Genomic DNA, 25,726 nt, shown 5'->3' on the forward strand with positions numbered 1-25,726 from the left:
TTGTCCTTTCAGGAATATTGTGATGAGATAGCCCTCATTGCATCATTCCATTCATCTCTTTGTCAGCCATCCCAGCCAGAAAAGAAATTCCTTTCAAAAACATTAGGAAATCTATGTTCTATCCAGCTACATTCTCACCAGCCTAGGTACCTAGATATTGACTCATTTTCTGAGTAAGCTTAGGCAAATTGTTTTTCCACTTAATGTCCTTACCTGGAAAAAGAAAAATATATAGATACATATATATATATGTATATCTATGTGTATATGTGTGTGTATATATGTGTGTGTATATATATAATATATACATTAACCTTAATCTCAAAGGTTAATATAAGAATTTAAAGCCTGAAACATGTCATAAGCCTTCTGAAAGACAAGGAAACTCAAAGCATAAATAGATCATATTAAAAACAGTAGTTTGATCTGGTCTGAAGTCAAGGCACCCTTTAGTGTTAGAGAGGGACAATGTATTCCATGGAGTTGATGAAAACAATAATGATCATTTTGAGGCACTGATGCTGTACTGCAGCTCAGTAGTTAGGGCTTGTGCCCAGTAGTAACACTTCCTGTTCCAATACAGCCTTTGTCACTCACCAGCTCTGTGACTGCGGGCGAGTGGCACCTCTTGGAGCTTCTGTTTCTTCATTCATAAGATGAGGGTCATGCAATATGACTCATTGGGTTGCTGGGAGGATCACATTCTTGACACAGGGTAAATAGTAAACGGTGGTTATCATGTTTCCTTAAATCACAGGCAATCTCTGTAACAACACTGGAGAAGCAATATTCATCATCTCTATTTTACCAAAGAGAAAACCAATGCCCATAGAAGCTAAAGTGTGTGCCCAAAGCCACCCACTGAGGAATCTTCTCACTACAAAGCTCACACTGTACCACAGTTTTCTCTCCCATACTGAAATCTACAAGGCACCTATAAAGGGTCCATATTCTCGTCCCAAATCAATGGGCTTAGACAGCTGCCATTATTGGCAGTTACAAATCAAGTTTCAAGAGTAAGGACTGCTACACATAAGCTTAGCCATGGGCAACAGTTTATTGATTTGCTATAAGCTGAAAACATGATCCAATTCTGCCCCTAAAAAGGGTATACAATTTGCAGGCTTCCCCTTGGATCCTCTGGACAATGAATCCTGCAGAAGTGTAGAATGTGGATGAAGCCTAGAAATCAAAGATATCCCTTCGGAATGCAACAAACGGGAGTGATTTCCTCTGGCCCTCTGGCCTTTACTGTGTTAGGGTCTGATCTCCTGAGTGGAGACTCCAGCAGCCTGAAGGGAAAAGACAAAAATAGTTTCTACCAGCTGGCACGGGAAACAGAACCAAGACTCATGAATAGACAGATACATACATATTTAGCCCTTAGGCCTCAGCCCTCCCGGCATGTTTTGGAACTCTTTTTCCACTTTCAGGCTGAACTTCTTGTCCCCAGGCACCACACCGGCTGAGAGATGACTTTGCTGAAGAGGGCCCAGGCAGTGTCAAAAGTCTGGAGTGAACTGGATACCATAAGTGGCTCCTACACCAAAGTCCTTGAGACTGTGACATTCTTTAGACCTGAACCCACAACATTCCCTGCCTGGGGAGCAGTTTAACAAAGTACTGACTTGTGTGCCCCTACGTTGCTAACTCCATGTAAGTCCTAAGTTGAGCACATTGGCAGTTTCAATGGAATAAAATGGCACGTGCACTTCCTTCTGCTATTTTTCTCCTGAGAAAATAAAAGCATGCCAAAATTAAATATCCCTTACCACTTGTACCCAGACAGCTGAGTGGACTATTTACTAGCTAACGTTCATGGTCTGCTTTGTAATCGCTTGACTCTGTCTTAGTTGCTTGGGCTTTGACACTTCAATCATCTGTTCTCTCCCTTCACAACCGAAGCTTGATGGAATTTTAAAACTGGGAAAGCCTTTGGAGAGCGTCCTGTCTTGTTTTACAGAAATAAAATCAGGGCCTTGAGAGGTCACAAAGTCATACTGCCTCAGCATCTCAATTGTGTTCACTTTGCCCTGTGTCACCCAGCCTCCTCTTTGTATGGTATCAGGGGCTGTGCCCACCCATCCTTTGGATCACCAGAGAGCTGTTTGGAGGCATGCTGGCATCTGAGAGGGATCATTAAGCTGGGAAGACAGTGCCTCCATCAGATACAGCTAAAAATAGGAGCCTGCCTGAGAGCAGAGTCAGCTAGTGCGATTGTATGAGATAAGAGGGGCCTCTCCAAGTGCTCACTTGATACTTCACCTGTCCTCCTGGAAGGATGGGCACACCAGCTATCCAAGGGGCAGGGGCAGGCTAATAAAACAGCCACACACGCAAAGGGCAACCATGCTGCAGCTAAAGCTGCATGAGCAGCTCGCTGGGTAGAGAGATTTCCCTTTTTGCAGCCACATGATAGGTGGGACTATATGGTGTGATGAGAAGGAGTAGGAAGGCGGCTGGGCACAGTGGCTCATGCCTGTAATCCCAACATTTTGGGAGGCCAAGGTGGGCAGATCACAAGGTCAGGAGTTCGAGACTAGCCTGGCCACATGGTGAAACCCTGTCTCTACTAAAAATACAAAAAAAAAATTAGCTACGCAAGGTGGCGGGGGCCTGTAATTCCAGCTACTTGGGAGGCCGAGCAAGAAGAATCACTTGAACCTGGGAGGCAGAGATTGCAGTGAGCCAAGATCGCACCATTGCACTCCAGCCTCTACTGGTTTGCTGGGTGATACCTGAAACCTTTCCATTATGAAGGAATTTGGAAGTCCTAAAGACACTTGGAAATTATCTACTTCATTTCCCTCAATATGTAGATGACAGAAATAAAGCCAAGAGAAATTAAGCACCTCAACCAAGGGCAAACAGCCTAGTGTAGGACTTCCCAATGCAGCACTTCTGAAATAATAGTTTCACAAGTTGTTCTTTGAAAACAAAATTTCTTTAAGGTTCTGAAATCAGGTAATTTAAGCAATGCTACATTCTCTATTATCCTTTGTCTAGTCTACTTCTTCTTTATTGAACATGCATTTATTCAGTCTCAAAATGAGGTACACACTTTAGAGATGTGGTCTAACCTGGCAAAGCTGAAACTAGCCCGTGAGTGTCCAGACTTCAGGACCAAAAAAATACAGCTACCTCAAAAAAAAAGAATCTTCCCTGAGGTTAAACCACTCATAGTGCTTTGTGAAAATGGTAATACTCCAGAGCCAGGCATAGCTGCCTGGTGTCAGTCAATAACCTTTAGCATGACATATTTACCTAAGGCTTTTCTAAGGAGAGCACTTGTAACCATATAGCCAAACAGGTAGGCGTAATCCTGAGGCTACTATCTTGAGAAAGCTAGTGTGGATAAGGAGGCTGGAAATGAAGTAGGGCAACCTGGAGATGGGGCTGTCTGAGGGGAAGAAGTCAGAAAGAGGGAGAACGGCATAAAAGAAAAGGTGAAACAGCAAAATCACTCCATGAGCTTTGGTGAGTGAATCAGTGATCATTTCTCATCGAAGGGAAGCAGACACCAAACACAGCCCTTCCAAACAAAGCATCCCTGCCACACTCCACCAGCAAACACACCCTCGCCACAGCTCCCAGAGTAGTCACTTTGGAAATTAATTCTTTTCTGTAGACTTCATATGCCAGATTTCTCTCCTCGGCAATCACGTAAGATCTAGGAAGGAACTTATTTTTTTAATAGAATTTGTTTTAATTATGAGGAAAGGGTGTCTGCCCTATATTAAGTCATGCTTCAATTGGTACAGCTATCATTTGGGTCATTACTTTAAGTATTTGAAATGTCTACTTAAATAAGGTCACTTTCAATTTGGTAAACACGCCTAAGTCATCATATTAATTCACAGCCAGTCACTCAAGGAATGCTGAGTAAGTAAACAATCAAGCATTAGCTAACTAGCCACAAATCCATTTGACTTTATTAATTTCTCTTGGCAAAGAAGCAAAAGAAGGAAACAAAACATCAGAAACGTTCTCACATCGTTCATTCACTACACATTTATTATACACCAGGTGCCAGGCACTCTGCTAAGGTTTCAATATGTTATTAATATTCACAACTCAGTATATATGAATGTTTTTAAAAAATGAAATCCAATTTTCCCATAAATAAAAGTTTCAACTCCTCAGATGTTTTATCTTATTTCTGTCTGATATGCCTTCCTCCACAGGGTGTGGGATACATCCCAACTCTTCAGCTTCCAGGTTTTCTATCCCTCGCTCCAAAAGACTCCCATCACCTGACAAGTAATTAATGAATATAAACTCACACTAGAAGTACTAGAGAGGTACTCACTATTTTAAAAGTCCTAGGAGAATACGAGTGGTAAAAAAAATAGTTCTATTGTTGCACTCAGATTTTTTTTATACATACATTTGGGTTTTGTGTTAGGAGGAGTAGCTTATACTTGTTCAAAAACTTTTTAAAATACACACACACACACATCTATATATACATTCATATATATATATATATATTCAAAATGCAGACAGAGATGTATACATCCTAGGAATAAAGTCTGAAAAGAGTACCACTTTATCAGAGGAATTTCCTTTGCCTCATTTCAAAAGAAACAACCCCTTTTCCATCTTCTTCTGGCAACACTGAAAAACTGGCACCCATCCAAATCTATACCCAAGAAAAGACCCACGCTGAGAACTGACCTCAAGCAAGTCGCTCTGCTCATCCCTAAGAAAAGGAGTTGGCCTGGAGATGTCCTGTGCTCCCTCCATGGCCTGCAGATTAGGGGGTCCAGTGTCACCTAATCTTCCACTACAGCTCCATGGGGAGGGGGTACAGATACTATACACACCCACACACTGAACCCAGCCTGGTCCCCAACACACGCATGCTGCAGGCTCCTACCCATGAGGCCCCAACTCCCCCAGGGAGTTCCAGCTGGCTTACCAAGACACATAAAACACCCCCACACCACCCAGAAGGAGAGGTGAGGAATCTCTTTCCCTCAGCCAGGCAGTCTCCGGAGGCTGCTGACATCACAAAGGTGTCCACTGGCAACCTCATTGTCATGTGGCTCTCCCCTGGCTCCCCTTCACTTGCAAATGCAGGGAAAGGGTGAGACCTTTCAAAGCTGCCAAGTGGGCAAGCTTCCAGCAGCAGTCTGGGAGCGAGAGGCAGAGCCACCAAGCTGGGTGGCAGGGCATTGAGCCTCGCGTTTCAATTTCTGTTCAGTCCTCCTGTAATGGAAAATTGCTCTGCACAAAGCTAAAGTGTTACAGTTCTTTCCAGCGCCCCTCCCCCGCCCCACCCTCCACCGGCAGCCTTCGGATCAGAGGGACAGAGCCCGCAGGAAGGTGGAAGGAGGGTGGTTGTGGCTTCTTACTATGTCCCTTGCTTCAGGCCCTGGCCCTGGGTGGTTACTCTTTTCCTTTGGAATGGGGCTGGTATCAGGGTCAAAGTGTCCAAATAATTGTCTGTGTCAAGCCCAAGAAGTAAACTGCACAGCGAAGCAGTTAACCGAATACCCCCTTGACATACCCCTGAACACCCGGAGGCTGTTCGTGAACGAGAACAGAATCACTAGTTTGCCAGCAATGCATCTAGGACTCCTCAGTGACCTTGTTTATTTGGACTGTCAGAAAAACTGGATTCGAGAGGTGATGGATTATACCTTCATCGGGGTCTTCAAACTCATCTACCTTGACCTCAGCTCCAACAACCTAACCTCGATCTCCCCACTCACTTTCTCGGTCCTCAGCAACCTGGTGCACCTGAACATTGCCAACAACCCTCACCTGTTATCGCTTCACAAGTTCACCTTTGCCAACACCACCTCTTTGAGGTACCTGGACCTCAGAAATACCGGCTTGCAGACCCTGGACAGTGCTGCCTTACACCACCTCCCTGTTCTGGAGACCCTGTTTCTGAGTGGAAACCCCTGGAAGTGCAACTGCTCTTTCCTGGACTTCGCCATCTTCTTAATAGTGTCCCATATGGACCCCTCAGGTGAGGGCTTGATCGGGTGTGGGGAAGAGGATGTGATTGAAGTGGCTCCAGAAAAGGTGAACTCAAAAGATGGTCAGAATGGGAGAAAAAGTTGGGTGAAGCTGATTGAATACATTCTTATTACTCTGCAGGACCCACCCTTGGGTTGACTGGAGTAGCAATAAGAAAAAGTTCTGAAATAGAAATTCAAAGAGCTGAGTTCTGGTCCCAAACTAGCACTTACCAGTTGGCTACCCTTGAAAATATCACCATTTCTCTGAGCCTCAGTTTTCTAATCCATAAAGTGGGGATAATAATATTACCTAAGGTACAGAGTTGCATCAAATATATGATGTGTGTAGAAATGATAAAGTAATTGCAAAGTGACAAGGTAATATAGGGACACTGTATTCTGTTGGTAAACTGTTTTAATCTGTTTAATTCAGCAACTGAATTTTTCCAGGATCAAAAAGTAAATTCAGTCATTCATAAGCAGTAGAGAATTCAACAGGAGTATGATATATATAGAAGGGAAAGTTTAATATACAGATGGAAGGAGGGGCACGTGAGCTACCCAGACAGTGAGAGAGGGAGGGAAGAAGGAAGACAGGGCTTTGATAGCTGCTTTGTTTTGAAGATGCTGGCCTCCTACAGAAGGAGAGAATAGCATGAATCAATGGAGAAAGGGTCCCAGTGCTCACTGTGTCAAGCAGAGAGATTCTAGTCTTACAGGTAGATGCTCAACCCTTACCTGGGAGATTTCCAAGCTCCTGGCCACCACTCTACCCGCTGTCCTCACCCGGCCTGCCATGGCGCCTGTGCTTCATTCCTTCTTTATCTTAGGGACTTTACTGTCTCATCCTTACCCTCCAATTCTTCTCTCCACCAATAATAGCACTTTTACCCAGGAAAGTCAGAGCTTCAGAAAAACGAGAAATAACCCCTCACAGAAAGTCTGGAGCCACTGATGCAATCCGACAAAATTGGACTCTGGGTAGAAAATCAAATCCTGTCAAAACCGTGTCTTTCTCCCTTCCCTGGGTGTTTGCCTTTGAAAATGTTTTCATAGATGCAGGTTCATAAAATTCCTGCTAAAGCTTCCACCATGAAGTGCTGCCCAGGTGGCAATAGGCTAGGAATAATCCTGGCCAGAATGACAGACTTCAAGGAGAACTGGGGGAGAGAGAACCAAATGGTGACAGCAAGTGAAAACCGTGCCCTCCTGCCCTCCCAATGGGTGTGGCTCAGAAAGTCCTCCTGGCAGAATCTGGACTGGGATGAGGCAAGCAGGGCTTTTAGGAGGCAAAATTTAAGGAGGCACTGAGAGCGAGTGCCCTGAGAATGAGACATTGTGAGTCAGTGCCTCCTTAAATGTTGTGCCTTAGACACCTGACCCTACTGCCAGATACCTCATCTTGAGTTGTTAGAATAAATCAAAACAAACTAACTTTGTCAGACCCTCTTCCAACAGGACTAGAAGGCAGAAACAGTTATCTTGGGTAGGTGGCCTTGCCTTTCTCTAACACCATCTCTAGGAGCCAGAGATAATGTTTTCTACTTTTCTCCAAAACTGTGATAGTGTCTAGAAAGCACAATAAAAGATGTTCAATATTAATCATCCTCATGCATGACCTGTGGTCCATAAAGGGATTCTCCCTGTCCATGTTCCTGTAAATCAGCCTATGGAAGGGTGTTATCTTCTCTTGCCCCTCCCCACCATACATGCACTTTTCCTTGAGTAGAGCCTATCAGGTTACAAGTGGGACCTCCCACCCCAGATGACAAGAGTGACATAGCTTGGCTTCCACCCCAGCACCTAAGCCTACCATTTCACCTCCCACTCCATCTCCCTTCATCAAATTTCTGCTTGCACACTTGTATCTTCTCAGAATTTTCAGGCTGACCACTTTGGACTCCTTGACTCTTCAGTTCAATCCACAGTTGAATGGATTATAAAGTAGATCTTTTTCACTGCATATTTTCCAAGACATCACAAAGGAGTGTCTATCTTGTCAAGCTTATAAGCTCCTCATGAATGAAGAGTCTGTTTTGTGAGGTAGAGAAAACTTTCATCCCCCAGTTGTGGGACCCCACACATGCACCCACCACTGCTAATTTGCTCATCTCCCTCCATTTTTCCACACATGGTACCTCATTTTCTTTAGTGTGAGTGTCACGCCAACACTTAAACTTGTGCCCTCAGCCTGTGGAAGAGACTAGGATTGATATTTTTAACCCTATCCTTGGATGAGAAAATAGACTGACCCGCCCAAAATCACACAGTTGATGAATGGCAAGAAAATAATTTGAACCCCTTGATTTCAAATGCAGGTCTTTTTCCACAAGACTATACTATCTCATAAATCCTCAAATTACATAACTATCATCCTGTAAGTGAGTTTAGTTATAAATATAAGTCATATTATAAACATATGGCTACAACATCTAAACTTCAGCTTTATTTTCTATCTGGCTGCCACTTGGAACTGACTCAAGATCATTTTCATTGGATAATAAGCACTAACCATCATAAAGTCGTTGATATGCCTGTACTTCCCTTGCAAACCCAGGTTTCACCCCAGTCTACCCCAACTCCAAAAGGGTAAATCTAACCTTAGCATTTGCTCTCATTTGGGCCTTAATCAGTCTGGTTCTCCCTTCCCATACACACATGCAATCACAAATATGCACACAAACACACATGAAAACACAAATACATACACACACATATGCAAACACAAAGGTTTGTATATACCATGTATACATATGTTCATACCATATATACATACATACTTACATACCTGCACATATATACCATTTATACATACATACCTACTTACATACCCAGCAGCATATTACATACACATACATAAATGTACAGGTTCACACCCACATACATGAACAGATACATGCATACCCATAAAGTTGAACACCCATACAGTAAAATTCATTGGCTGCTTCTCTTGCCCTCTAGCCAAACTTCAATGTAAGGAAAGGTATTTAATTCTTTTGACTTTCATATGATGACTCATGGTCTCTGCTAGGTGGAAATATCTTTGCTATTGGCAAACATTCTTAGTGAAGTCTCAAACTTAAGCCCACCTATTTATACCACATTTGTTATCAAAATGGTGATCTTTGACATATTCTAGCATGGAGCCCATGTATCTCTCCGCATATATCCATGTTTCAGGAAATAGGAAGATTTCTATGAAATAAGCTGAGTAATCTGGTTGTTTATAGAACAGAATCTACTTCACAAACAGGCTCATTTTAGACCCAAGGAAATACTGAACCTTAGCCCTGGGAAATTTTCACTGTAGTATAATATTAAGGACAATATGAGAGTGCACATATATTCCTTGAAAAGCAATGCAGTGAAGTAAAGGACTTCCATGCTACAATTCAGTTCATCCATTCATCTATTTAAATACTTATTGAGTGCCTACTATGTGCCAAACAAGTGCTCATGAAGGTAACTAACCAAGAAACCTGAGGCTGCATATGGAGACTCACGTAACTCTGGGTCATCTGCGCCATATCTGTGCCATAGTTTAGTTGGGCATAACAGAACAAAACAGGGCACGACAAATGAGGCCAGCATGTGCCTACTAGGGTGACAGGCACTTGGGGCAGCCACTTGTCCTCCAGGTGATGAAGGACAGCCACCCTCAGGCAGCAGAGCCCAGTGTTAAGAGCTCAGGTTCTGGAATAAAATCAATGGGTTATAATCCTAGCCCTCATGCTGACTAGCTGCAGGATATAAGATAAGTTACTTAACTTCTCTGAACTTTAATCTCCTCATCTTGAAGACAAGGATAATAATAGAACCAACATTCCTAGGGCTGTCATAAAATGAAATGAGAACATTTATGAAGTGCCATTAGCATTTAAGCTTGACACACTACAAGCAATCAAAAAACAAATGGTTGGTAGATGAGGAAAGGTACAGAGAGAGTAGAATAGCAGAAAGCAGTCAAGTGTTCCCCTAGATAAGCAGTGGACTTCAGGAAGGCTCAGCATATGTGGTGTTAAAGGACAATGCACCCTGTCTAGAAACATGACTATAGAGATGCAGGCAGGAATATAGATAGGATGTGGGAAGGTGGGCAGCTGCTTCTAAGACTCTAACCCAAACAAAAATGGGGCAAAGAGAATCCTGGAGGGACAGGACAAGTCTATGTCACATTCTGAGTTGGGTATTATTAGGTAAGTTAAGAATATGGGTGTTCAGACCCTAGTCAACAAAAGCAAAAGCTCAAATCAAGGCTTTGTCTTAGCCTGGGCCATAAGACTTGGGGCTGGACCAGCAGCAGCAGGGTGCCTATTCCTGAGGCAAGTGTGGATGTGTAGGCAACATTCTGGGGATGTTAGAAGTAGGCAACTTTCTCTAGCCTCAGGAGAAAGACGTCACCTACATGGTATAACTGAGTAATAAATACTTTTGCCCCAGTGTGTCCCTATCCACTTCCTACCACTAATCTGAAATTAGCCACTAGAGGTTCATCCTTTTGGGTCCCAAGTTTGTGTCACGATCTTGAAGAACCTGCAAAAATACATGAACTCCTGGGAAGAATAACACAAGTGTCCTTAAGGCTTTATCAGCTCTCATATCAGCAGGAGTTAATTCTTGGGAATTTGATTAGCTAAGATTAATTCTGCAGTAGTGGAGAACCTTGAAGGAACAGAAGTGCAAGAAGGAAGCGCAGAGGTCTTAAAATAAAAGACATGAGGGCAATATCATATACTTCTGTGTCACATTTTTGCTAAGGACATCCCCTATAGAGGGGTTGTAGAGGAAGTCAAGTGTTTCATTCACTTTATTTTATCATAAGGCTGGACTGAACAAGAATATCAAAACTTTCTCAAGTTGGCAAGAGATTTGGCACTATAATCAAAGTTCTGAATCAAAAGAAACTCTCCAGTGGCATACTCACCAGATGTACTGAAAAGTATTCAGTTATCAAAGAGTTAATATAGTCACTTTTTAAACACAAAAGTTACAGCAGAAATGGAGGTGTGTTGTAATGTGTCCCTTGCCAGGGTGCTCTACTGAGCCCTGATCAATACAGACTGAAAACAGACCCACACGTTCCATTTCCTTTCTGGCCCAGGTTAGCAAGTGGGAGGACTAATTCCTGGCCAGAACTGTCATTTTCCAGTCATTAATGATACTTGAAGGTGAGAGTGGTCATTGAGTTCTTCCCAGGATATTTGATTTCCCTTAGGGAATAGGGTCGAATGGCTTTCAGGATGCTCTCGAAAATTCACTCAAACTCTAAGCTCTGAAACATACAAAACCTGGCCTCATACATCCCATTCCCCTCTACTGGCAAAGTCTGCTCTAATGCTATCCAACAGAAGTTTCTGCAACAGGGTAAATAGTCTACATATATGGTGCCCGATACAGTAGTCTCTAGCCGCATGTGGCCATTGAGCTCTTGAAATTTGACTAGAACAAATGAACTGAATTTTTTTATTTTATTTTATTTCAATACATTTAAATAGCAACCTAAGGCTAGTGGCTACCATACTGGTCAGGGTAGCCTTTTAACATAGGATGTTTAAGCTACAACTTTAGAATCCAGAGTCACAGGTAAGTGGCTATGGAGAAAAGCCCAGCGCAGAGATATCCTGACATCCAAGTTCAATGTTTTTCCCTGATGCCACGATATTTCTTTGCTGTCAGGCGCATCATGATCCATTTAACTCTGAAACATTTATTGTATATTCATTATGTCCCAACATTGCATTATAATGCTGGAGTGGCTGTTTCACAGAGAAAAAAGTCATAATTTTTGTCTTGAATAAGATAATCTAGGATATAAGAGACAGAAAATAGAATTAAAAGCCAGGAGGCCCTGTCCTGATCCCAGAAATGCCACTATGTGATATGGGGAAAGTCACTTTCCTTCTTCAAGAGTCACTTTTCTTGTCCTTAAAATAAAGGATTTGGGTTAGATATCCTCAAAGGCCTCTTATAGCTGGTAGCCTATGGACCTAAATAGAAAGATAAGTGCACAGGAGGTGAGAGGAGAACAGTGCTCAGCAGGCAGGGTTCCAGGGGAGCAAGTGCATAGTGGCAAGTGCTAAGGTGGAGGTGTTCCCAGTGATGAGGGCTACGTCACATAATTAGGAAGCTCAATTAAGAAGCAGATGCCTCTAACTCCTGCACTCTCCCACCTCCTATATTAAGCACCCCCAACTTCACTAAAACAATGCCTCCACCCCAAGGAACTCATTGCCCCAAACTTTCCTCCCAGGCCAGACCTGCTCGAACAGTGCTTCTCAAACTCTAACAAGCACAAGAATCCCAGGTCCTATGCCCTGAGGTTCTGATTCAGTCAACTCTTCATGCCGGTGGTCCTTAGGCCACTTTTCAGAAACCCTAGAACAGTGGCTTATGTTCTGGACCTTCCGTGGCTGTTCCAATTAGTAAATGAATCAATTTGCACTGAGATGCTAATGCCTAGTGTTTTGAAATATCCCCTCAGGGAACACTTGCAATTTGACAGGGAACAACCAGAAACAGTGAGAATTTAGAAAGTGACAGGCTACCAGGGGCCAGAGTGGGGCGGTTTGAGGACAGAGAGTCCCGTCTGTGTCAGCTCTGATAGCCTTAACCAGTCCTAAATGAGTCTGATGGTGGGGCCCATACATCAGAGGAGCTTGAGCAAGGGTGCTGCAGAGGCAGTGGACAAAGCCACTCAGGGCCATCTGCAGGGAGCAGATGGATTGAGTCATGTGCTGCTTCAGGTCCAAGTCATTTTGAGGGCGTTTTGAGCAGAGAACATCTTAGTTTCATGATGAGGTTATATCATCCTGTATTCAAGACTGCTGTAATGGGATAATGGCCCCATTTCAACCTACCAAGTACAAAGTCATCCACAACTGTGCCCAAACTTAGATTTCCAGAATGAATTCAGGTCCTCATGTTATTCCACTATCAATGCTTACCCATGTCCTCCATCAGGGAAATTAAAATAAAGATCAAAGGAAAAAAAAGAAAGAAAGAAAGAAAGAAAGAAAGAAAGAAAGACTGGGCAACCAGTAGTTCCAAGGCTTCCAAGGCTGTTGAAAGCCAGAAGAGCAGCCTCCCGAGGGCAAGGAGGGGTCTGAGAGGCGTGTAGCTGAGTCAGTGATCCCCAAGCCACCCAGAAAATCTGAGAAGGGATAGGAGCAGCAAGCATGGGACATTTAGGAACCCCTGGGTGATGCTGACACACTCCCTGATGCAGGCCAATTGGGATCCCTGAGAGTAGGTGATCGAAGGTCACTCCAAGCTCAGAAATGCCAGATCTCTACACCTGGTCCCTCAGGTCACCCAGCATCACTCAGGACTCTGGAAAACAGCAGTGCAAGTCTGGCCAAAGCAGTCAACCTCAGTTTCCTCATCTTAAAAGGTGAAGAGCTCCTCATCCTGGAGGTAATCCTGCAAAGGATGGATGTGGCTAGAGAAAAGGATGGGGGCCCAGCTAGGAAGGGCCTTGAATGGTTTTTTGGGGAACATGCAATATATCCTAAGAAGTCTTGGGAGGCAAGCGAGCTGGAGGTAGGGCTAGGAAGGAAGCTCCTGTAGGCGTTCAAGCCAGACAATATGGCAGCCTATTGCAACAGTGAGGAGAAAAGGTGTAGACATTTGAGAAGGAATCATTTAGAAGGCAGAAGCAACAGGATTTGGGACTGAACTAGCTCCTCTCATAGTTTCTTGTGCACCCTTTGTCACTTCCGGCACAATTCTAATTAATAAATGTGTATTCGTTTAACATTTGTCTTCCCTGATAGACTGGAAGCTCTATGAGAGCAGATCCGAATCTTCAGAAACAAGCACAGGCCTGACACAGAGAAAATGCTCAACTAGTGTTTCCTGAGTGAATGAATGAGATACAGAAAATATAGAAAAGGGAAAAATCAATGGTAGCTCCCACGACTTTGGCTTGGACAGTGTGGGGGCTTTGCTGACATAAACACACTTGGAGGAGGGCAGTGAGGAAGTCAGGGGAGAAGCCGAGTCCCGTCTTGACCTTATTGAGTGAGAAGTCCCTGTAAAACACTAGGCATTTGGATGTTCTGACCTGAAATTCAGAAGAGAGAACAGGGCATAAAATATACATATATTTGGGGGTCATCAACTCACTAGTGATCATTGAAACCTAACAGAAGATAAGATCAATCAGGAAAAAGAGTTTCAAATGAGGATAAGGGCCAAGTACAGAAGCTTTGGGGAATGCAACATACCAAAGGGTCAAGTAAGGAAAAGCAACCCATGTAGGACAGCAGGAGCCCCCAGACAAAGGAAATTAGAGCGGGATAAAGTCATGGAAGCCAAAGAGTTCCAAAAAGTGGGAGCAGGTCAGATAAGGACAGAAAACTGTCCATCAGATTTAGCACCGGAGATCCCTGATGTCTTAGGCAGCTCCACTGGCATAATAGGAGTGAACACCTATCCATGATGGGCTATGAACTGAACATCAAAGATAAGAAGGAGTAAACCATGTAAACTACTCTTCTAGAAAGCATGGCTGTGGACTGCAGGGAATAGGGTGCTAGTTGGAGAGAAAACAAATGAAGAAGGAGGATTTTTAGGAGAAAAGAGATCCAACCATGTGTTTATCTGCTGATGGAAAGAGTCGATGCAGAGAAAAAGGACAAAGATACAGGAGAGAGGGGAAGTCATTTGTGGGGTAAAGTCCCCAAGGGGACAGGAGTGGATGGATGGTCTCCAGAACCAAATGGAGGGGTAATCCTTGAAAGGGGAGTGGCACCTCCTCTGCCTTCTGGGACTGCAGAGAAGGAGGCAAGGGTAAACATAGATGGGGGTGAGTGTGATGATGGGGGACGAATACAATTGAGGGGCCCAATTGGTGCCTGTATTTCTCTTTCAGTGAGGTAAAAAACAAAGAATGACTATATATCTATAAAGTACACAGTTTCATGTAATGTTTTCTATGATCCTTCCATAATTCCATAACACCAATCCAATTAGGCGACTATAAAATATCCATTGTCCTTGAGATGTTCACATCCTAGTTGAGCAGGCAACACTAAGGTGGGCTCTGGATGCAGGTCACCTGGCTTTTCATCCTGCTTCTGTCACTTGCCAACTACTTGACTGCGGGCAACAGTCTCCATCCAACCCAAGTTCTCATCTGCAAAATGCAGATAAAATAGTGCCTATTACCTCAAGTTATGATAATTAAATGAAAAAACCCACATGAAGATTTTAGAACTGCACACAGTAAATGTTCAATTAATGCTAGCTGTCGTTGTTACAAATTCTTTGCCTGGTGGTGATTCTGATTGTCACATGAGATGTGGAGAAGGCGTAGAGCAGTGTGGGTTTGCAGAAACAAACAGGGTGAGCAGAGGCAAGGAGTTCAACTTAGGGGTGCTGGAGTTCTTGAGGGGAGTATTAACGCTTCCAAGATGATGTCATTAAAAAACACCTAATCTGCTGCATGGTCCATATGCAATGATAGTTGGTGGGGTTTTTTTGTTTTTTGTTTTTGTTTGTTTGTTTGTTTGTTTGTTTGTTTGTTTTTGAGGCACACTCTTGCTGCTCTGTCACCTAGGCTGGAGTGCAGTGGTGCAATCCCAGCTCACTGCAACCTCGACTTACCGGACTGGGGTGATCCTCAGCATCCCCAGGAGCTGGGACTATAAGCATGTGCCACCATGCTTAGCTAACGTTTTTATTTTTAGTAGAGATGGATTTTGCCATATTGGCCAGGCTGGTCTGACCTCAAGTGATCCGCCCACCTTGGCCTTCCAAAGTGCTGGGAGGCGTGAGCCACCGCACCTGGCCAATGATAGCTTTTTTGATCACATAGGTGAATTTGGCCTTCTCCTCAACCCAAATAAGAGAATAACTAAAAACCTGATGCATCCAATTAAAACATAGTTAAGACTGGAATTAAAGTCATGTTAGACAAACCCTTGTAATTTTCAACGCATTTTCTTCTAGCAGTCAAGATGTTTTGGTCACAGCATTTGGCTGAGGTGAGGCACAGGCATTGTTATCCCTATTTGACATTTACAAAGGGTTGAGGAGCCCAGACTGAGATCTGAGTGCATGCATTCACTGACAGTTACTGAGCACCAATCAGATGCCAGCGCCTTGGCCAGGCACGGGGCATACTGGTGTGAACAGAAACAAACATGCTCCCATGAAGCTTACATTCTAGCATTCTAGTGGGAGAGGAAGACAATAAATAAACTGACATATGACATAATGTCAAATAACAACAAGTGCCATGGAGGAAAATAAGAGAGGGGAAAGGAAGTGTGTGCCTGAGATTGAGGACAAGGTGGATACTTCAGGCTCAGGGGGCCCGCAAAGGTGATTTTGAGCAGAGAACTGAAATAAAGTGAGAGAGAAGCCATGGAAATATTACATGGGGAGGAAGAAGCTCTTTCTAGACCAAGGGGAGAACGAACACAAAGGCGTTGGGCTGGAATGAGTTTGACATATTAGAAAGGGAATGTGGCTGGAGCAGAGTGAAGGAAAAGGAGAAAGGGAAGAATGAGATAGAAAATTACTAAGGCCAGGTCACATAGGGTAGATAGGACATGGAGAGGCTTTTGATTTTATTCTAAGTGTGATGGTAAGTCATGGAAGGATTTTGAGCAGGGAAGTGACATGATCTGTAATTACAAATTGCTCCCACTGCTGTCTCCAGACAGAGATTGTAGGAAAAAGCAAGGACACACATTCAGAGGCCAACACAGTTCAGGCAAAAGAGGACACTGGCTGGGACGAGGGCAATGGTCCAGGTAATGAGAAGAGGTAAGAATCGGGACACATTTTGAAGGTAGGACTAGCAGGGTTTCCTTATGATCCGAACGTGGAATGTGAAAGAGGAAGCAAACAGTTTCTGCCTGGTGTTTCTGCCTGGTGGACTGGTGAATGATGGTGCCCTTCGGCTCCTGGGGTTTCATAATGGTTTGTTATCCATGAGGACAACTGTCTGCCCTCTGGATTTTTCTGAGCAGATGGGTAGTTCTTAAGCAGGCTCAGTTTTAGGCCAAACTGAGAAGAAACTAGAAGAAAAAAAATTTAATTTTTAACTTCCAAGAAGAACCTGATCCCAGCCCCCAGCCCCATCATGTAGCTTGTTCCCCTCACCCCACCAAAAGGTGGTAGCAGGGGGCTACCCCTGAGTAGGGATTAAGTCATTTGCTTCTTTTTCAGAAAACATTACACTTTGAGTGTTATTTTATTGGTGAAACGAAAGGTTTCATCTCCCACTGACAGAGTTCTGGGTACTGACAAGCCCATGAGACGCAATTATGAGAAAAAGAAAGCTTCTTGCCTCTGAATCATGCCCACATGCAACCAGTTATACACAAGACCAGTTCTGTAACCTAAAACACCTATAAAGCACAGGCATCATCAGGTTGAACTTGCTGAACGTCAAGGTCTCGTCTACATGTTCCATGAGTCTATGAATCACTTTTAACCTTTAAAAATCTATAGACTGTATACACAAGGGGGGGAAATTGTGAATACCCGATAAGAATTGTACTTTGTGCAAGCCCATATAACACAAATCCTTAAGGTTTTAAGGTGCCTAGGATGGATTAGACCAGGAGTCAGCACATGCTTTCCAGAAAGGGTCAACAGTAAATATTCTAGGCTTTGTGGGTGTTCATTGCACCTACTCAACATTGCCATTAACGTGAAGGCAGCATTAGAAAATATGTAAAAGGATGGGAAAACTGTGCTCCAATAAAACTTTGTTTACAAAACAGCAGGCTGGATTTGGCCCACAGGTTGTAGTTTGCTGACCCCTGGCTTATGCCATCATTAGATGACAGCTGGGCAATGAGTAAGTGGAGCTCCACAAAGGCAAAGGTAGAAGCCAGTGCCAGGGCTTGAAATTCTCATAGGTTTGTGCATGAGGATCTGAGAAGGGGGCCTTGCTGGCCAGTTGGCTTTGGTGTTCCTGAGCAGCCATATTGCCCAACCTAGGTTTCTTTCTAGGGAATCATCTCCTCTGGGCACCCGTAGTACAACAGAATATATAATAGTGATCTCTTCAAATTCTATTTGGGGAACCAGTCCTAAACAACAGGACAAAGACCTCAGACTTTTAAAAGTACTATAGAAGATCAGACCAATAATCCACGCTTGCATTCGACATACATTTATTGAGCACCTACTGCGTGCCAGAGACTAAGGATGCAAGGGTTCAGAAAAAGGGTCTCTGCTCTCAAACAGTTCTCAAAAAGTAATTTGGAAATAATAATAATTACCTTTTGATATCATGTCTGCAGCAGTTTGTCTTCATACTCTTACCGTTGTTTCCTTCTCTTTGGTCTCACAGGACAGAGGAGGTGCCCTTCCCAATTCAAGGCTTATACCTCCATTTGGTCCTAAAGAGCATCCATTCCTGCCTCCTTGGAGCTTCACTTAGCGCACTGAACCTTCCCCATACTCTCACAGGGATTGCTACTCACCCAGTGTAGAGTGTCTGAGGCAGTTCAAGGTCAGCTGACCCACGTATGATATTCTACCACTCAGGTTCCCTTTCCTCCACCGGAGCATTATGTCAGGGACAGCGAGCCCAAGGGGTTTGAATAGCAATCAATTCATTCAACAAATACACCCTGAGTTCTAGCATCCTGATAAACATCAGTGAACAAAACAGACAAAAAATCCTTATCCTCATAGTATCTGTAATCTAATGAGTGGAGCCAGACAAATGAATAGGTGGCAAATCAATTTCCTTGATAAAAACATAATTTACCTTGCAAAAAAAATAGAAGGCAAAGCACTGTACATCTAGTGATATTTGGGTGGACTGGGGCCTAAAAGAAAACATGGGGGAATTAGGCTTTTTTCTAGGTCCAGGGTAGAAGTTGCCAAAGTGCTTGACAAGGTGCTTAAGCTGATAGAAACATAATTTACTCACTGAGAGGTAATTGCAGTACCTTCAGATTCCACCCTCTTGCTTTCCGTTGCCACCGCCTAGATGCTCACCCCTCCAGTCAGCCCAGAAGGTTCCTGAGCAAGCTGCCACAGGGGCTTAGAGCAAACTGCCCATGGCCTGGCTTCTTTGGGGGCACCAAGTCACTGGGAACCTGCAGCAGAGCCCTGGGCAGAACTGGGGTCCCTCCGGAAGACAGAGAAAAGAAGCAGTTCCTCTTATAACCGGAGGGTTCAAGACTATTTTCTGAAAGGGAGGTCTCCTGGGCTGCTACACTAATAGGTGTGGTTCCAGGCCCCAGCCACTGTAGTTGTTCCATGCATCTGATTCTGACAAAGAGGTTTACCGCCTTTGAGCAAGATACTGTGTACAGAAATAAACCAGGTGGTGGTTTATATTTCCTTAGGAACTATTTGAAATAAGAAGTTCAATATTAACGACATCTGTAGTTAATGCCCTGGGCCACTGGAGTGAGGCTGAGTAAAGTGGTGTCATAAAGCTGGGTCACCTGTCTATAAAATGAATGGAACCTCCTGAAGTTGTGCAGTGCACACCATGTACAACAGTACTTGCTGACGCCCTGTGTGAGAGGCAAGGAAATCAAGAAAGCCAGAGAAGGAAGAATTGATGTATAGTTTATTATTCCATAGCATGGGAATAGTTAAAACTGCCCTGTGGGGTGATCAAGAGTAGAGCTTAGAGTTTAATTTTGTAAAGCATCTCATATGGTGCCTAGCACATGTCAGGCACTCCAGGATCAGTAGATGGGTATAAAACCTCTAAAGTCATCATACTAGAATAGGAAAAGAAGGTATGGTTCATAAGCTAAAGAAAAGGAAGTTAAATGATTTAAAAAAAAAGGAGGCAACAAAGGGTTAGAAAAAGGACATGAAATAAGGAGACAAATGAAAAAAATAGATACTAGATATAAATCCAAATATATCAGTAATTACATTAAATGTCAGTGGGCTTATTAAAATACAAAGTTTGCTAGCTTGGATGAAAAACAAAACCCAGCTACATACTGCTTACAAAAATATACCTTAAATATAAGAACGTAGAACATAGAAAGATTAAAAGTAAAAGGACGGAAGAAGATACACAATGTAAACACTAACCAAAAGAATTTCAGTGCAGCCATAGTAATGTTAAACAAAGTAAACTTTAAGGCAAGAAGCATTACTAGAGATAATGAGAGACATTGGTCAATGTTAGAAGGGTAATTCTACCAGGAAGACGTAACAATTACAACTTTGTATGCACCTAATAACACAGCTTTAAAATTTGTAAAGGGAAGGCCAGGTGTGGTAGCTCACACCTGTAATCCCAGCACTTTGGGAGGCCGAGGCAGGTGGATCCACCTAAGGTCAGGAGTTCGAGACCAGCCTGGCCAACATAGGGGAACCCCATCTCTACTAAAAATACAAATATTAGCTGGGCGTGGTGGCACGTGCCTGTAATCTCAGCTACTTAGGAGGCTGAGGCAGGAGAATCACTTGAACCTGGGAGGCAGAGGTTGCAGTGAGCCAAGATCGCACCACTATACTCCAGCCTGGGCAACAAGAGTGAAACTCTGTCTCAGAAAAAAAAAAAAAAAAAAAAAAAATTGTGAAGCAAAACTTGAAAGAACTATATGGAGTGGACCAGTGCACAGTTAAAACTAGTAATTTTACATAGTTACAGGGACTAGTAGACAATAGTCTAATAATAACTAAGAGACAATAGATGTTTATAAATAAAAAGTCAATAAGGGTATAGAAGATCAGTACACCACCACAACCTAACTGACATGCATAGAACAATGTACTCAACAAAGAATACAATAAGTCCTCACTTAATATCCATAGGTTCTTGGAAACTGCCACTTCAAGCAAAATGACATATAACAAAACCAATTCTACCATAGGCTAATTGATATAAGCAAGAGTTAAGTTTCTAAAGCTTATTTCTAGTCACAAAAACATCACCAAACTTCTAAATAAAGATCAAAACATACTTCTGATATTTAGCATTGAAATATGAAACATACATACATTTAAGAAAGATTCATACACACAAGTAAGATAATATTTGCCTCATTATTTCAGTTCAGGGCTGTGAGTGGCTGGAGCCTATCTTGGCAGCTCAGGTGTAAGGTGGGAAGCAGCCCTGGCCAGCATGCCATTCCACTGGGGGCCACACATACACACACTCACACATACTCAGACTGGCCCAATCTAGACACGCCAGTTCCCTAATATGCACGTCTTTGAGATGTGGGAAGAAACCAGGGCACCTGGAGGAAACCTGTCCAGACATGGGGAGCGTGCACACACTGCATACAAACAGTGGCCCTGGCTGGGAATATTTTTTTTCTCATTAATATTGTAACAAAATGACAGAGAATGAAACAACGTTATTAGAGGTTCTACTGTATATTTTTGCAGCACATGGAAAATGTACTAAAATTGACCTTACATTCAGCCATATAGCAAATTCTCAAGAAATTTCAAAGGATCAGAATTACAGAGTGTTTTTATAGAATTAAACCAGAACAGTAGGATTAACCTAGCATCTCATAATTTAAAAAAATACCAGAACATCCCTCAATTTTACAAATTACACAATTCGGTCAATGAATGATAGCTCTTATTAACCAGAACAATAATGATCAGACATGGTTTATACCTTTAAGAGCTAAAAGTCTACCTAGTAGGGGAGAAAGGATGCACATCGTAAATAACCATCATGCAAGATAGAATGTGATAGGTACTTAAGAATGACACACGGAAATGCTAGGGATGAGTTCACAAGTGGGAACAATCACATGTCCTCCAAGCTCTGAGGACGGGGTGGTTGAGGAAGGTCTCCTTGGAATAGACGCATTTAAGTTAGATCTTAAAAGATGGGAAGAATATGATCCTGCAAAACTAGGAGTATGTGGCATTTGATACAAAAGGAGCAGTGTAACAAAGTAACTACAGATGAGGGTAAGGGTGAGGTGTAATCAAGGCATAGTATGTAGTTTAATTTGATTGGAGCAAAGGTTACCAGCAGTGCTGAGAAGCAAGGAGAGAAGGGGAGAAGGGGTAGATGCTGAGGGGCTCTGAATGCCAGGCCAAATGGTCTGGGTGTTATTCCGAGGTTCACAGGAGGTCAGAGGAGGGTTTTGAGCCAGAGTGTGACCGGGAAGAGCTGTACTTGGGGAAGGCAATTTGGCAGAAGTGTGTGAAATGGCCCTGAGCTGGGAAAGGGAAACAATGGAGATAGGGAGCCGGGGAGGGGAGAGCCCAAATCTTGGCAGTCACTGCGACTGGGAAGAGGGGGAGATAATTCAACGGGAGAGAAACCCAGGCCTCCCTCCCAACAAAGCCACCCACATCCCTCACTTAGCAGCCTAACAATGCATTAAAATCACTGCCTAATTGCTCCTTTCAAAGTTAATGCTCCAAAATGGGGAAACGTGTGTGATGTTTAGTCTCATCTCTGCCGCCCAAGCTGCAATTTGAAAGCCCAATCTTTTTAAAAATAGAATGAGATAAACCCCCCTAGACACATCCCAGACCCTCCGAATCCCATGTTTTCCTTCTCAAATACAACTTTCTTTGAAGATTCATGTGTCTCCCACAGTTTGGGCAGGTGACCTGAGCTCTCTCTCGATAGAATTCTTGGAGAGCTTCCAGGCGCCTCCCCAGCTCACAGGAGCTCCATGCTCAGGCCTCCTGGGCAAAGCCACAGAGGTCCTCAAGCCAGGCAGACTAGAAAGAAGTACAGAGGCATAATTGTATTCCTGCGACTTCAGCCCTCAACTCCTTTCCCTCTACTTGAGAGCTCTCTGGTGGGGCAGGTTTGCCCTGAGGGCCACCATCCCATACTCAGTCTAGAGAGAGGCTTCTTCCTCTGCCTTCCTCTGTAATCATTACAAACAGTGGATATGACACAGTTCCTGCACTGGCTTCCCTTCTTGTGTCTACAACTTTTTCTGAGCTTGAGTCCTAAACAGCATTACACACTTCAGGCCATCTTCCTGAACAAAACAAAATGACTTTGCTGTAGGTGCATTGATACAGAAGCAAGAGGCAGGTAATGGTGTCCAGGTGAAGAGGACAGCTCTTTCCAGCCACCCATAATCCCAAATGCCTTCTCCCCAGCCAACTTACTTCTGTACTTTTTCTTTGAATGTTGCTTCCAGCCCCCATTAGGATTTCCCTAACTGAACCTGATTTTCCTAACATCCTGGGTCACCAAGGTTAGTGATGTTTTCACTAGTCAGGCAGTTCCTGCCCTGAAGTTTAGAGGAAACTCCTCTCCACAATAGCTCCTGTTTGCAAATCCCACTTATGCAAAACAAGCTCACACTGTCTTTCTGTCTTCTGTCTAGATTCTGCAGTTATCTACAACCTTCAAGTTATGGGATCTCCTGAGTCTCAGTTTCCTTATTTGTAAGACAAGGAAAATAATATTATGTGCATCAAGGTTATTGTTAGAATTAAATGAGATATTTGTAATTCACTTAGTGCATAGTAAGCACTTGGCAAATACTGGCTGCTATTATAATATTGATTGTGGTTGTCTCAAGCTCTGGCCTCAGCGCTGAGCTGGAGCTCAATGATCTAGTGTGTGCTGGATACATTCACCTGAGCGTCTCACACAAGCACTCAGCCTCAGCATGGCAGAGTATATGGAGTTAGAAAAACGCAGGGGCAGTGATAGGGCTCCAAGGATTCCGTGCTCGAGGCACAATCACCTGTGCCTTCTTACCTGTGTCAATACGTTCTCTCAACTACCCTGAGAAGTGTCATTCTTTGCCTGGTAAGATGAGGAAATGGAATTCAGAGAAAGAATCCAGTATCCTGCTGAAGTTTACAAAATTAGCAAGTAACAGAGTCTGGATTAGAAGCCTGGCCTGTCTAGCTCCAGAGCCCACTTTTCTTTCTGTTATATAGTGAAGGCCATGGAGTTACATATGGGGAGGTGTTCAGAGAAGTAGCCAGGAAGCTGAGTCAGCCGCTAAGAATGACTGAAGACTCATGTCGATGACATAATCAGCCAGTGATGGCCAACATCACCTCTGAGAAGCAGAACTGCTTTCCCTATTGACAACCTGTTTACCCTGGGCTCCCCTGACTTGTTCAGGGGCGGGGGGGTGGGGAAGTGGTGAGCGGGTAGAACACACAGTAAACATTTCAGGAGAATCTCGTCCGTTCCTAGAGTTGAGTGGCTTGCAATGCTCTTGGCAGGTGCTGGTGGTCCCAGGTTGGACTCAGCTACTGCTAAAGAGAAAGGGACAAGGTGAAGGGAAAGTTGGGATGGACACAAGGGAGGGGCAAGAGGGAGGTGACTGGTAAAGAACAGAGAGATATCAACACTTCATGGCAATCTTGCCTAACCTTTCAACCTCCCCACCCCTGTTGTGGCCTCTCCTTCCTTGAGCATCCTTAAGAAGCATTTTCATGGCCTGAATGCAGCAAAGCCTGGGGACAAGGAACAGTCCAGGCCCAGTACTTCTCAAACTCCAATGTGCAACAGATACCCTGAAGGTCTTGTTGAGATGCAGATTCGGATTCAGGAGGTCACAGGTGGGCCCTGAGAGTCTGCATTTCTAACAAGGTCCAGGTGATGTCGATGCTGCTGGCCCACAGACCACACTTGGAGCAGTGAGGGTCCAGATGGCCCCTCCAGATCTCCTTTGACCTTAGGACCGTGGGAGTCACGCTGTTTCAGCACCCTGCCTGCTGTGTTTTTCTTCTTAGATGATCTAAATGCCACATGTGTGGAGCCCACAGAGCTGACAGGGTGGCCCATCACCCGGGTGGGGAACCCACTCCGGTACATGTGCATCACGCACCTGGACCACAAGGACTACTTCTTCCTGCTGCTCATCGGCTTCGGCATCTTCGCCGCAGGAACTGTGGCTGCCTGGCTCACAGGTGTATGTGCTGTGCTCTACCAGAACACCCGCCGCAAGTCAAGCGAAGAGGACGAGGATGAGGCCGGGACTAGGGTGGAAGTCAGCAGGAGGATTTTTCCAACCCGGACGAGCTCGGTCCAGGAGTTCCCTCAGCTTATTTAGTTGCCAGAGACCACTATCCTATGTGCCTCCCCCAGGCTCCCTGCTTTCTCTCTTGCCCTCCCCATCCCACCACCTTGGAGCTGTCATAGAGATTGAAACCTACTAGTAAAATAAATAAAATCTCTGCTAGCCATTTCACAGGTTGGTCCCTTCCCACTTCACCAGCCCGAGGATGACTCCTTGAGCCCAGCAGGATGGGGTAGAACAAAATCTAGAAACATTGTTGGATGCATCTAAATACCAAGAAAGCCTACCCCAAAAGCCAACTCGTGTTTAATAAGTACCTACTATGTCCCCAAACTAAGTGCTGGAGGGATGGATACAAGGAATACAAGATTTAAGATCTCTCTTAAAGAGCAAACAATTTAAGTGGAAGTGAAGATTAATGTTAATCAAATGGAGAAACATATAAGACAATGATAAGAACTAACATTAATGGAATGTGTCCATGGGCCATCTTCACACTCCATCTCGTAGTTATCACAGCAATCCTATAATATTGATATTATTTTACTGTGAAAATTTGAGACCTGAACAAGTTAAACAACTGACTGAGGTCACACAGCTGGTAAGTAGCACAGCTTCCCAAAGTCCATGTTCTTTCCTTTACATGAAATATAAATATTTAGCAGCATAACCAAGGGTTCATCATATAAGCCTGGCCACATAGAGGTGGCCACCACCCAGTGGGTCCATCCCAAGTGCCCAGCCTTGTGCCCAGCTTTATACACATTTCCCCCTGGACTAACATGCCTGACAACAAGGTCAGATGGTCATTGTTACCGT

General features: G+C 43.8%; 1 protein-coding gene across 1 annotated transcript; it reads left to right on the forward strand.

Annotated features, from left to right (window-relative positions):
• Positions 1–5,060: 5,060 nt before the first annotated feature.
• On the forward strand, positions 5,061–25,078 carry LOC105492960 (leucine rich repeat containing 52). The gene is made up of 2 exons (XM_011760350.2): positions 5,061–5,980; positions 24,621–25,078. The coding sequence occupies exons 1-2, from the start codon at positions 5,359–5,361 to the stop codon at positions 24,938–24,940; spliced, it is 942 nt and encodes a 313-aa protein (XP_011758652.1). The 5' UTR covers positions 5,061–5,358; the 3' UTR covers positions 24,941–25,078.
• The last annotated feature ends 648 nt before the right edge of the window (positions 25,079–25,726 follow it).

Source organism: Macaca nemestrina, chromosome 1, assembly GCF_043159975.1.
Source record: "Macaca nemestrina isolate mMacNem1 chromosome 1, mMacNem.hap1, whole genome shotgun sequence".
Lineage (NCBI taxonomy): Eukaryota > Metazoa > Chordata > Mammalia > Primates > Cercopithecidae > Macaca > Macaca nemestrina.